Below are 13,323 nucleotides of genomic sequence, written 5' to 3' on the forward strand. Positions count from 1 at the left end.
TCGAAAGACATGCTCGTCTGGAACTTGTCTAAACATAGGCTTATTATGAACTAATCCATAGTCATGTATAGTTATAATCAAGGAAATCATGTCATGTCTATGGTTTATTAACGTAGGAGTAAGGAAAGCACTTAGAGTTTGTGACCATAGCAGAAAAGCAATTCCTGAGGAAATGCCTCAGGTCCGTGTCCTAGTACTTAGGAGAGTGCCTGGAATGGAGCAGGGACTAAATGGAGAGAGCCTTTAATCCTAATGAACTGCTGCATGTTGCCTTCATTGCTAGATCATTTTTCTAGAAGCAAAAAAGGGAAAGACCGAAAAACAAACAAAAAACCTCACAGAATTTTCTCAGGGAAAAAAAAGTTTTAATTAATACCTTTAACACAACTCTCTTTATAAAATATACTTATTTTAAAACCCCGAGCAAAAGCCCTGTCATTCATTTCAAAAGACAAATCATTTCAGTGCTCTTCCTTGAAGTGCCTGCAGTTTCTTCCTCTGGTCTTAGAGAAGGGCATGGGACCCGTGCTTCATGTCGTCAGGATAAAAATCCAGGAGGGAGAAATCCTGTTGTAGTGGGTAGCTGTTTTCATCTAACACAAAGAGGCTCTGCACCTTCAGGACACAAGGTGCCCCACTGCCCGCCAGCAAGGCATGGAGCAGGTCTGCGGCGACCAGGTCATAGGTGACGTCTGAGGGAGGGGCTGAGGAAGAGGAAACATGAAGGGCTCTTAGCATCCCTTCCAGGGGTGTGGACATGCTCACATTGAAGGGTTCATTGTTTTCCTTGGTTTCTCAAGTCCCAAACCCACTGTAAATGTCTCTTTCTACCCCCTCTCTTTCTAGTCACAGGTTACTCTAGAATGATGAGGCACAATTCCTGCTGATCTGGAGAGAAGGCACAAGTAATGCACTGTTCAGACTGATGGTGTTTCCTATTATGGTACAGCCCCTGGCTTCTTCAAACAATTGAGGGAAGAACTGAGATTAATCTTTTCCTAAATTAAGCCTGTAACAAAAAGGGCATGTCCATATCAGAAAAGTACTCTTATATTTATCTAGTCTATAGCTCTTATCACAGTTACATATACACATATTTATTGTTTATATAACAGGACTCTAAGTTGGTTACTTAATATCAAATCTTGATAATATATACAAATACTAAGATTCTAGGTGGATATGTCATTGTATTCTGCATTTGTCCTATATGCTTCCTCTCATTTTTTGAGGACATCCAATCAAGTCATTTAGCAAGTTGCTCAACACTAGACAGCCAAGGCATCACTGACTATGCTCACTCTACTGGTTCCCTAACCAACACCACCAGCCTTTCTTGGATTGAGTCTACAGACTCCTGGAGGGCCCATGACATATTCCTGGAGGTGTGAGAATTCTGTACAACACTTAAAATTTTTGAATTTTCACTTTGATAAGCTAAAAAAAAAAATCAAGGTTAGTGATAATCTGAATGATCTGATGAACACTTTATAACGGTGCCCACATCTTCACTTATGGATACAATTTAATTAATGCCAAGAAGGAGGACTTTAATTGTCTCAGGAATGGGCAAAACACAGGTCTATACTGTATATGAGAACGATGCTTCTCTGAGAAATAAAGACTAACTGCCACTGTGCAAAAAATGAAAAGACAAGACTGAAAATAAACAAAGAACAGTGAGAAAAGGCATGAAAACAGTGGAAAGAATGAAAATTAATAAAGAAAGTGAATTAAAAAAACAGAGAGACTTCCGATTAGGATGCAGAATACTGGGAAGAGTGTGGCTCCTACCCTAACAATTATTAGAAAAAGCTGAACAAACTACAAAATCACAATCTTCTTGGACCTGTAAGTGAGCCAAGATTGTACAGCTGCCAAGAAGACTGCAGTGTAAGGAGAGACAGGACAGGAGCACGGGTTTACCTGGGGCTGAGCTCAGAAAGAAGACAGTCCACCAAACAAGCAAGAATGAAGAATGTGCTTAAAGTTTCAATGAACTGCTAAAAGCCAAGCGTAGACCAGCGTCAAAGACAAGGGGGCACGTGCTCTTCTTATCTTCACCAGGTACTCACAAGGCTGGATGCAGGTCAAGACATCAGAGGAAGCTTCCAGCTATGGTGAAGGCCTGGGAAAGGGGAGAAGCTGCCAGGAGGAAAAGCACAAAACACCACTCAGGACGTCTCCCTTAAGGAATAAAAGCCTTAAACTGCTGGAGGAAGACCTCAAGTCCTACTGCCCCAAGATACAGATGGTGAGGATGAAGATGGAGGAAAGGTGAAAGGAAAATCCCTCTATCCCTGGGGGAGGGGTAGAAAACCACCCTGGATCAAGACCATTAGCGGTGCCCTGCTGCTGAGAGAGGGGCAGGAGCACACAAAGATACCCACCAAAGACACAAGGCAGAGCTTGGCTGACTTGGCAGGAGGGGCAGGGTCACTGAGAAAGCACCAGATCCAAGACCCAGACACACAGAGCCTGTGTAAGACTAAGGCTGGACCAGAATCAAAGAGAATCACTCCTGCCCTTCCCTCCAGGCTGGGATGCACCAAATGACAATGAATAGAGCTTGTACAACCTGGGGAGGTACAAGAACATGAAGAGAAACTCTCTCTGAGGCCCAGGTACAGAGTGAAGGGTTAAAGCTGATTGGTGAAGCAGGAATAGTAGGGAAAACTCTCTGGAGAACCACTCCGTACCATGAGCATACATAATGCTAGATAACTGGAAGCGAGTGGTGACCGGAAGGTAACCAAAACAATAAAAAACTCAAATCCAACTCATGGTCTGACAAGATTAACTACTCTGCCCACCCCCGACCCCCAGTAAAGGTCTAGGAAAACAGGCATGCCCACTTCAGGTACAAATACTGTTTACCTCAGTCTGTATTGTTCTATATGCAATGTTCAGCATTCAAGCAAAAATGAAAGCCAGAAAAAATAATCCACTATTAACAGACAGAGCAATCAATTGAACCAGATTAACTCATCTGCTTAGAGAGTCTAAGACTAATGAGAAAAGGATGGAGTTTGAGCATCTGACAAATGGGTCATCTTCACTTTGTTGTTAGCCACTGACTAGACCTATCATCAGAGCTGAAGATCCTACATATCCGCACCACCGACACTGGACAATCTTTATATGTTTATATAGTGTCGCACATTCATTTACTTAACTATTATAAAACTAAGGTCCTGGTGTTGGACACCAGGTAGGTCCTTGTTGATTATCTATTTTATATATAGTAGTGTGTATAGTCTTGTGTTTCACTTCAGCTAAATTATCCTTCTGCTTATATACTGACAAAAAAACCCTCTTAATTTACAGTATAGTGTTCCTTCTGTTCCAGTATACTATCTACACTCCTGAAATGAATGGTTTCACCAAGGACAACCTCTTGATGGCGTGTTGATATCTTACCTATAACTCTGTTGAGCCAGTCAGGAGAAATGTTGAGAAGAATCTTCTCTATCAGCTTTGATCCTACATGGACGCAAACCTTATATATTCCATCAACTATGGTCATTAAAGCTGGCCTACAAAAGAGTAAACAGCACAGGACCCTCAAAAAGATTTTCAATTAAAGAAATGTTTAAATGCAATATAATTTCAAAAATCACTGGGTTTTTATGCAGGGTTAATTTTAATTCCTAAAACAACTCTAGGATATCCTGAAACATCCCAGAAATAAAAGAAGGGCTTTTTGTTTTTAAAAAAGAGTTTCAAGTGATAAATTAATAAATTTTATTTATTTCATTTAAAATTTTCAGATACTAATGTAAGAAGACATTATTTTACACTACTGTGTAAATTATTTCTAGAAATAAAATAAAGATGATAATCATGTATTTCACAATCACAATTTCAAGTTATTTTTTTCCACTGGATTCTTTCTCATCAAAAACAAACTGTTTTAAAAAATAAATAAATAAATAAAATAAAAAAATAAAAAACAAACAAACAAACAAACTGTTTTGCATGTCAATAAACAAGGAACTAGGTAAATAGTTTTCAGTACCATAGTTTTCAGTACCAATAGTATTCAGTACCATAATATTCCATATGCAATGGAATATTATGTGACTGTTAAAATGAACGAGGAAGATTTATAAGTGCTATTAGGAGAGGAATGCCATGATACACTCTAAGGAACAAACAATATGAACAAAACGATATGGATAATATTATTCTATCTATATACTTTTAAAGACAGGGATATACCTCTTTTAAAAATACATTATTAAAAAATAAATTGAAATCCAGATACTACTTGTGGCAATGACTGGGTCTGTGAACATCAATGGTGTCAAATAAGGAACATGGTTGTGTTCCGTAATGTAGTTGACGGCCAACCTTTTACAAACACAATGGTAGCAACCAAGTAACTTTTGGAAGAGGAAACAGAGGATTCACTGTCTTTAACAATGATGATTGGGCATTATCTTTAACTTTGCAAACTGGTCTTCCTCCTGGTACATATTTTGATGTTATTTCTGGAGATAAAATTGGTAATGATTGTACACGAATTAAAATCTATGTTTCTGGTGATGGCAATGATAATTTTTCTATTAGTAACTCTGCTGATGATCCATTTATTGTGATTCATGCTGAATCTAAATTATAAAGCTTGAATTAAATACATATACCCGGGGGGGCGGGGAATAGTAAACTGAGAACAGAATTTAGGAAGACTCACTAGTATAGGGGAATTTCGTGTAACAGCTAAAACATGACTACTGATTTTCCCTCTAAAAACTTACTTCCCCCTTTATCCACATGATGATTCTAGTTTCTTTCCTCTTTTACACTCTATACTCTTTCCCCAGGCTATCTCTCTTCCTCCATTCTTTATTTCAACAAATACATACTCGATATCTTGTACCATGCAGTGTGCTAAGCACTGGGTATACACTAGTGAATAAGACAGATCTGGTTCCTTCACTCAAGGAACTTAAGAGCTTAATAGGATAGAAAGACAATAAGCTTTTCAACAATGGTGGCAAGATGATTCAATGGGGATAGAATAGTCTTTTCAACCAACTGTACTGGGACAACTAAATATCCACATGTAAAAGAATGAAGTTGGACCCCTTCCTTATACCACATACAGAAATTAACTCAAAATAGATCATGGACCTATACATAAGAGCTAAAGCTATAAAATTCTTAGAAGAAAATATAGGAGTAAACCTCCATGATCTTGGCTTAGGAATGATACTTTTCTTAGATACGATGTTTCTTTATGTTGCTTGAAAAGCACAAGCAACAAAAAGAAAAACAGATAATAAAAAGTGTTGGCAAGGACATGGAGAAACTGCAACCCTCATACATTGCTGGTGAGACTGTAAAATTGTGCAGCAGCTTTGGAAAACAGTTTGGCAGTTCCTCAAAAGGAACAAAAAGTTACCATACAACCTAGCAACTCTACTCCTGAGTATACATCCAAGAGAAATGAAAACATGTCCACACAAAATTTTGTACATGAATGTTCGGAGCAGTATTATTTATAATAGCCAAAAAGTGGGGACAATCCAAATATCCATCAGTTGATGAATGGATAAATAAAATGTGGCATATCCATATTATGTGGCAATAAAAAAAAATGAAGTACTGATACATGCTACAATATGGATGAAACTTGAAACATGTTAAGAAAAAGTTAAGTCACAAAGGACTGCACATTGTATGATTATTTATATGAAATGTCCAAAACAAGCATATCTATAGAGCCAGAAATTCGACTAGTGGATGCTATGAGTTGGTGGGAGGGGAGAATAAGTGACTGCTATGGGTATGGGGCTTTGGGGGAGGGGGAGATGAAAATGACCTAAAATTGATTGTGGTAACAGTCGCACAAGCCTGTGAATATATTAAAGCCATGGAATCATACATTTTAGATGGCTTAATTTGATGGGATGTGAATTATATCTCAGTAACGATGTTTTTTAGAAGACAGTATGCAAGTAAACGACTCCAGGTACACACACAGGGCACTCTAACAGAGAACAAAGGAGGTGACTAAGAAGGCCTCTCTGATGAAGGGCTACTGAACTAAGACACGAAGGAGCCAGCCTCGTGGAGTCAGGCAGAGAAAAGAGCATGTGAGAAAGTCCTAAGGAGGAAAAAGTCAGAGTGTCTAAAGAACTGAAAGAAGGCCGGTACAGCTGCAGCCCTTTGAGCAAGGCAAGGAGTACAGCAGATGAGACCACAGAGGCGAGTGTGATGGGAAACTCTGGAAAGGTTTTAAAGGAAGGGAGTGGTCACTCTGTCAGCTGTGGAGAATGGACTTGGGGGAGGCGAAGGGAGGGGACCATGCATCTGAATCCAATTTTCTTTTCCAGACAAGCAACTTTCAAAGTAAGAGCAAAGTTCATTTACTTATTTATAACAAACATAAATATATGTAAAGGGAAATAAGGCTTATGGACTAAGCTTCTGTAAATTTTCTTAAAGTATTCCATGATAACATGCTGAATATATTTGCATACGGTTTTTAGATATTGCAGTATTTAGAAATAGAAAAGAGAATAAAACACTGAGTGCTAGTCTGCTATCCTTAATTTCTAATATGAAGTTGGGGAAACTGAGATACAGAAAGGTTAAACACCTTACTAGCTTCCATAACTCAGAGGTTAGGTCATATAATTACTTTTAACCTTTAAATTCCAAAAATATGTTAAGGTGGGGAAATGAGTTTCTTATGAGCCATTTAGACTTGGTTAAAAATGTAAACCAAGTAAAAGTCTTCTTCAGTATAGCTGCTTAAAGACAATAAAATCTCCCAATTACTGCTTTTTAAAAATTCCTATTATGATTACTGGGCAATTTCTGCTTTCATAAATAGCTATTTATCACTCAGGAGGAAAAATTTATTCTCTTGGATTAGCTCTAGTTAGTTCTCATTAGAAAGAGTTGATATATGAAATTTTTTGGTCACTTCCAGTCCTATAATATTAAACATTTTCCACCCCGCTGGCTTGCTTAGTTGCCTTACCTATAGTATTTTTTCTTCATGGTAAATGGCAAGCAGCTAAAACATTGTTTGTAGATCTTGTTCTCATCTGTTTCTAGTTCCAATCCACATTTTGCACAGCCAGTATATACAATATTGGGAAGCGAAGAAAAAATAATCTTCAGAGAACTGTGAGCATTTAGAGCTATCTTCAGAGATGCTGTAACGGGAAACACTAGCTCTAAAATCTGGGCTTTGATTAGAATCACTCCTGTAAAAGACAAACAGAAAGAAATATCACAAATTAGGAGGCCAAAACCATAACTTTAATTTACAAACATGGTTAACTATACAGTTGATTCACAGTTACTTATAGTAAAGGATACACCGAGGTCTTGTTCTTGGTCTTATCTACTCTTTTCCTAGACAGTCTCACTCACGTAGGACTTCCGTATTTACTCTAGAGTGTAAGGGGTGATCTGCCTGCAACTTAAAGATTTATTTGGCTTATTTGGCTGAAAAGGTGGATGTTTTCTTCCTCCCTGTCCTCTGGAATCATGAAAAATCAGTTTAATCTTTTTTAGGAGAAATCCCTTTAAACACTTGAAACTAACATGCCATCTCTTCTTCCTTTTTAATTAATCATCATCAAAAGTCAAACAGGAGGTCAGTAATTCTTCTATTCTCTACTTTGCCCAAAAATAATACACCACTAGCTTACCATCTTTTTAAACTTTTTTTTCAATTTCCCATCCATCATCATCCACACACTGGGTGTTGGTTACATAGCCACGTGAGCCCTGAGGGTCCTCATGTACTAAATGTTTTCTGTGTGACTCACCAGACACCTCAAGCATGTTCATTCACTACTCACTGGCTCATGCACTCACCCATTCAACAAATACTGAGTATCTCTTATCTGCCAGACATTCTTTTTTTCTAATTTATCTTTGCCTTACTGTATACTAGTGAGATTGATGAGTTTATCTGAGCAACCTTCTCTTTTCCTCTCCATGTTCAGTTTAAAGCCTTTTTTAAGGCTTTGAATTTGCTCCTCTTCATCCTTTTAGCACACTCCGGGTCAAGAACTCATCATTCAGTGTCCTGTTCCCTTTCCTGGTAATCTCTGCAGGGGTCTCATTAATGGCGACTTTCCTATTCCTAAGCCCTTCAGTTTGCTTCAGTCTTTTAGTGCCTGAAGGTTGTTTCATCATCTCTTCCAATCATGTCATATATCTCTACACAAATTACAAGGGTGTGTAGCGGTCAGCATACCTAATAAACTATAGCAGACTCTTCATCACGCCTTTCCATAGACATGATGAATCACTAAGAAATTATTTAATGAAATAACTCAGTAATTTTATTTTTATTAAAGCATAGCTCACCTATGTTTTTTGTTTTTTTAATATTTATTTATTTATTTATGTGGCTGCGTTGGGTCTTAGTTGCAGCATGCGGGATCTTCGTTGTGGCATGCAGGGTCTTTCGTTGCGGTGCATGGGCTCTTCGTTGCAGCACGTGGGCTTCTCTCTAGTTGTGGCGCGCAGGATCCAGAGTGTGCAGGCTCAGTACTTGCGGCGTGTGGACTTAGTTGCCCCACGGCATGTGGGATCTTAGTTCCCTGACCAGGGATCGAACCCTCGTCCTCTGCATTGGAAGGCGGATTCTTAATCACTGGACCACCAGGGAAGTCCCAATAATTTTAGAAGAATGTTAATATAATTGCTAACATTTTGTAAATTTACACAACTCTTGAATTAAAAGTTCATGATGAATGTGGATACCGCTTTCAAGGGGTTCACGGCCTGCTGGGCACTGATATTCTGCTGATGGCAGGATACTTCCTTCCTTCCTCCCCTCCTCCCTTCCCTCCTTCCTCCCCTCCTCCCTTCCTTCTTTTTTTTTCTATTTTTGGCTGCACCACGCAGCTTGAGGGATCTTAGTTCCCGACCAGGAATTGAACCCAGGCCACTGCAGTGAAAGCATGGTCCTAACCACTGGACCGCCAGAGAATTCCCAGAATCTTCATTTCTTTACAAGGAGGCAGGCACAGCCTCAACCCCTCTGGCTTTTACTAAGGAAGCAGACCCTCTTGGGAAATTCCCCCTGTTAATCTCCCTTTCTCCTGCCTTTTATTTAACTATGAAATAGGTTAGAAAAACATTGCTTGTATTTCCACATGCTCTCCCCATGTCTGTCTTAAAAACACATAAACAATGATAAAAACTATGAATTCCACCCTCATAGCTAAACATCAAGAGACTGAAAATAGCTAAAAGGGCCTCTGTGAACACAGGATACTGTTACCAAACACAAGTTCGGGTGCCCAGTGTATACTGAGGCTAAACAACCTGAAATGTTAGAGTTTGGAGCAGAGAAAGGTTTACTGCAGGGCCAAGCAAGGAGAATGAGCAGCTCACGCTCAAAAAATCCAAACTCCCTGATGGTTTTCAGGGAGAAGTGTTTTTGTTTTTGTTTTTATTGAAATATAGTTGATTTACAGTGTGCCAATCTCTGCTCTACAGCCTCTACAGGCTTCCCTGGTGGCACAGTGGTTAAGAATCCGCCTGCCAACGCAGGGGTCATGGGTTCGAGCCCTGGGCCGGGAAGATCCCACATGCTGTGGAGCAACTAAGCCCGTGCGCCACAACTACTGAGCTTGTGCTCTAGAGCCCAGGAGCCACAACTACCGAAGCCCACGTGCCTAGAGCCCATGCTCCGCAACAAGAAGCCACGATGATGAGAAGCCCGCGCACTGCAACGAAGAGCAGCCCCTGCTCGCTGCAACTAGAGAAAGCCCGTGCGCAGCAACGCAGACCCAGTGCAGCCAAAAATAAATAAATAAAATAAATTTATAAAAATAAAAAAAAAATGTGTACCTGGAGTCGTTTACTTGCATACTGTCTTTTCCATATGGTTTATCACAGGATATTAAATATAGTTACCTATGCTATGCGTTAGGAACTTGTTTAGGGAGAAGTTTTGCTGCGCAAAATTCGGGATGAGGGCTGCAGGGTGTGACTTTCTCCTGATTGGTTAACGGTGAGGTAACAGGGCGGTGTTCCAGGATTGTCAATCATCAGACTTCTGATTTCAACCAGTCTGGGGTCTCAGCATGTAGTTAACCATCTTCCACCAGTGTGGGGGGCCTTAGTTCCTGCAGAAGAACTCAAAACTTCTGTTATGTATATTACTTGAGCAGGAACCAGGATCCTGCTTTAATAGTTGCACTATGATTTCTTGACTGCTCCTTCTTTGTTTCTGCATTCCCTTACTTCCCTGGTTAGTCACTGTTGGAATCTACTCTTCGGTATTCAGGAAAGTCTAGGAGGCTGAAGCCTTTATCCTGCAAATAAGAAACTGGGGACACAGAAAGTTTTTTGTACCTGGGAAGGCCCCGCAGGGTCCTGGCTCAGTTTCACAACCAGGGACTGACTATAACAGCACGAAGTTTTTGCATGGTTTCCCACTGGGGAGTACATCTCCAGGGTTTGCAAGAATAGTCCCAATTCCCAGCCTCATTCCCCAAATTGGTGAGTTTATATACTTAGTACCATTAATCATCAAAACTGTAGCCACCTAATTTGTTGTTGTCCATAATATTGTTTATTTTTATTTTAAAATCTAATTCTAGGTCTCCAATCCCAGCAAGTAGTTGTTTTATGTAAAAGGTAGATAACAGAGTAGACTTCTCTGTGGCACCAAATTAAATGTAGCCCCTCTACTGCCTATGGCATTCTTCTTGCAGTGACCAGCTCCACAAGCCTGTGGGGCTTTGGGGGTGGGGGGCGGGGACAGGAAGGACATATAAATATGAAACTGGGTTAGAAATTTACATGGCACTACAACACTACCCAAGATTTCACCAACTAGTATAAATCTAGAGTTTCTATAGCCACTTACTTCCATTTTTGAAAGTTGTATCAAAATTTTGTTTGATATAAAAATTTGTAAATTTTCTATCATCTGTGTTTATTTTCCAGAAGTATTATTAATTTAACTTAACTGTTAGTATTGAAACAGAGTAGGACCCTGTGGGGCTCTCCCAGGTACAAATCCTTTCTGTGTCCTCATTTCTTGTTTGTAGGAAATAGGCTTCATTCAGCCTCCTTGATCTTCCCTGAGTTCCGAAGAGCAGATTCAAACAGCTGCTAATCAACGAAGGGAGGAGATGCAGAAACAAGGGAGAAGAAGTCAAGAAACAATAGTACAGCAGTGGGGCAGGGTCCTGGTTCCTTCTCATGGAATATACATAACAGTATCTTTGAGCTCTTCTGCAGGAACTAAGGCCCCAACCCAAGTGGAGGATGGTAACTTCAGGCTGAGCACACAGATTCCCAGAGCACCACCCTGCATCTCTCACCCCAAATACTGCCCATAAGACTTCTCCCTGAAAACCACCAGGGAGTTGGGATTTTTTGAACATGAGCTGCCCATTCTCCTTGCTTGGCCCTGCAATAAACCTTTCTCTGCTCCGAACTCTGACATTTTGGTTTGTTTGGCCTCACTGTGCATCTGGCACACGAACTTGCGTTTGGTCACAATATCAATAAATGTTTCCATGTAGAAGTGGGTATATGGAGTTCTTCTCTGAGAATAAATCTCTGTATTCAATTAAAAGGTGGATATTTTGAGAGGTGTTGTTGTTTTTGTTTTCTACTTGCATTCTCCTTAGCTTAGTTTTATAATGTAATAATGCTAACCTATAATCACATCTTGGAAAATATTCAAACACACATACCTGAATTAACACAACTTGTAAAATTTTAACCTGGCATTTGGCCAAGGTAGAGTAAGCGACTGGATTTATGCTCCTACCTTGTGATATAATAAAAGGTAAATATTCGGTCTTTGTCCTTAGTTCCTAGCACACAGCTCCAAAAACTCTTGGAAATCTCCCAGAGTGATAAGAGTACCTTTCTTTGCTAATGAGATGACTGGTGACTGGGGCCCATAGGTAGCTTCAGGATGGGGGCTGGTCACCAAAAGAACCAAGGCAGATTAGATGGTTAGAACTTTCAGCCCTACCCACTGACCTCTGCAGAGGGGAAAGGGGCTGGAGATTGAGCTAATCACCAATGGGCAATGATTTCATCAATAACACCTACACGATGAGACCTTGATTAAAAACCTTAAACAGGGTTCAAGGAGCCTCTGGATTGATGAACACATTGAGATGCTGGGAGGTTGGTGCACCTGGAGAGGGCATGGACGCTCCACGCCCCTTCCCCTGTACCTTGCCCTATGTATCTCTTCCATTTGGCTGTTCCTGAGTTGTATCCTTTATAATAAACTGGTATGTAAACAAAGAGAGTTCCTGAGTTCTGTGAGCAGTTCTAGCAAATTACTGAGCCTGAAAGTGGGGAGGGCTGTGGGAACTCCCAACTTTGTAGCCAAGTCAGACAGAAGGGTACCCGGGGTACCTAATACTTGAGACTGGCGTCTGGAGTGAGGACAGTCCTGTGGGACTGAGCTCTTAAACCTGTGGAGTCTGATACTAACTCCAAGCAGGTAGCATCAATATTGAACTGTAGGACACCGAGTTGGTGTTCAGAGTTAGAGAAATGGCTATTGGTGTGAAAAAAACAAAAACAAAAAAACAAACAAAAAAACCCCATACATTTGATGTCAGAAGTGTTGTGTATAAAAATAGTTCAGACACTTGAAACAACTAAAAACCAAACAAAATGTATGACACAACAATTCTCAAGACATCAGATATCAGACAACAAAGGACAGTGATCCCTAACAGATGAGAAGCAAAAGATGTAAGCCTGGTGACTGCCCCAGCTTACAAAGAGAGTTTCCTGGCTGTGGTGAAGGAAAGGGTACCCAGGCAGAGACTGGTGGTTTCCCTGAGTTGAGAGGAGACAGAGCTTTGAGTCTGGAAGGCTAGTATGGCTGGAGTTCTCAGGGCAGAGCACTAGATAGATGAGAGCTGCAAAGAGAGAGAACTCTGGAGAAGTGCAGAGGGAGAACTCTGGAGAAATGCAGAGGGTCCACCCCTTGGAGAATTCGACTGAGTATTGACCAATACATGTGACCAGAGGTCAAGGAAAGAACCATGGAAAAGGATTACTGGGAACAATCACTGAAGCTTGCACAGAGCTGGGAGTAGTGTATTTTCCCACCAGCTAGAGTGGAAAATCTTGTAATCCATAGTGCACTGGATAGAGAACTTAGAAGCTCTACTTGGAGGAAAATTTATGGCACTAAACTCCTACATTGGAAAAAAAAAAGTCTCATATCAACGACCTCAATTTCCACCTTAAGAAAGGTAAAAAAGTGAAACCCAAGAAAGCAGAAGAAAGGAAAAATAAAGATCAGACAAGAAATCAATGGAATAGAAAATAGAAAAACAGAGAAAA

At 40.2% G+C, this 13,323-nt stretch overlaps 1 protein-coding gene across 8 annotated transcripts in view; it reads right to left on the bottom strand.

The window, feature by feature from the left end:
* Window positions 1-351: 351 nt before the first annotated feature.
* SHLD2 (shieldin complex subunit 2) overlaps window positions 352-13,323 on the bottom strand; it is a 165,824-nt gene continuing 152,852 nt past the window's right edge. For 7 of the 8 annotated variants that reach the window (XM_057530488.1, XM_057530487.1, XM_028164603.2 and 4 more), the window contains 3 exons: window positions 6,995-7,223; window positions 3,421-3,536; window positions 352-704 (listed from right to left, as the gene is read on the bottom strand). In XM_057530488.1, coding sequence (XP_057386471.1) covers window positions 505-704; window positions 3,421-3,536; window positions 6,995-7,223 — 545 coding nt within the window. In that variant the 3' untranslated portion in view covers window positions 352-504. Of the gene's footprint in view, window positions 705-2,075; window positions 2,146-3,420; window positions 3,537-6,994; window positions 7,224-13,323 lie in introns of all 8 variants that reach the window. The other variant, XM_057530489.1, reaches the window with a different exon arrangement.

The sequence above is a fragment of the Balaenoptera acutorostrata genome, chromosome 16 (assembly GCF_949987535.1).
Source record: "Balaenoptera acutorostrata chromosome 16, mBalAcu1.1, whole genome shotgun sequence".
In the NCBI taxonomy this organism is placed as follows: Eukaryota; Metazoa; Chordata; class Mammalia; order Artiodactyla; family Balaenopteridae; genus Balaenoptera; species Balaenoptera acutorostrata.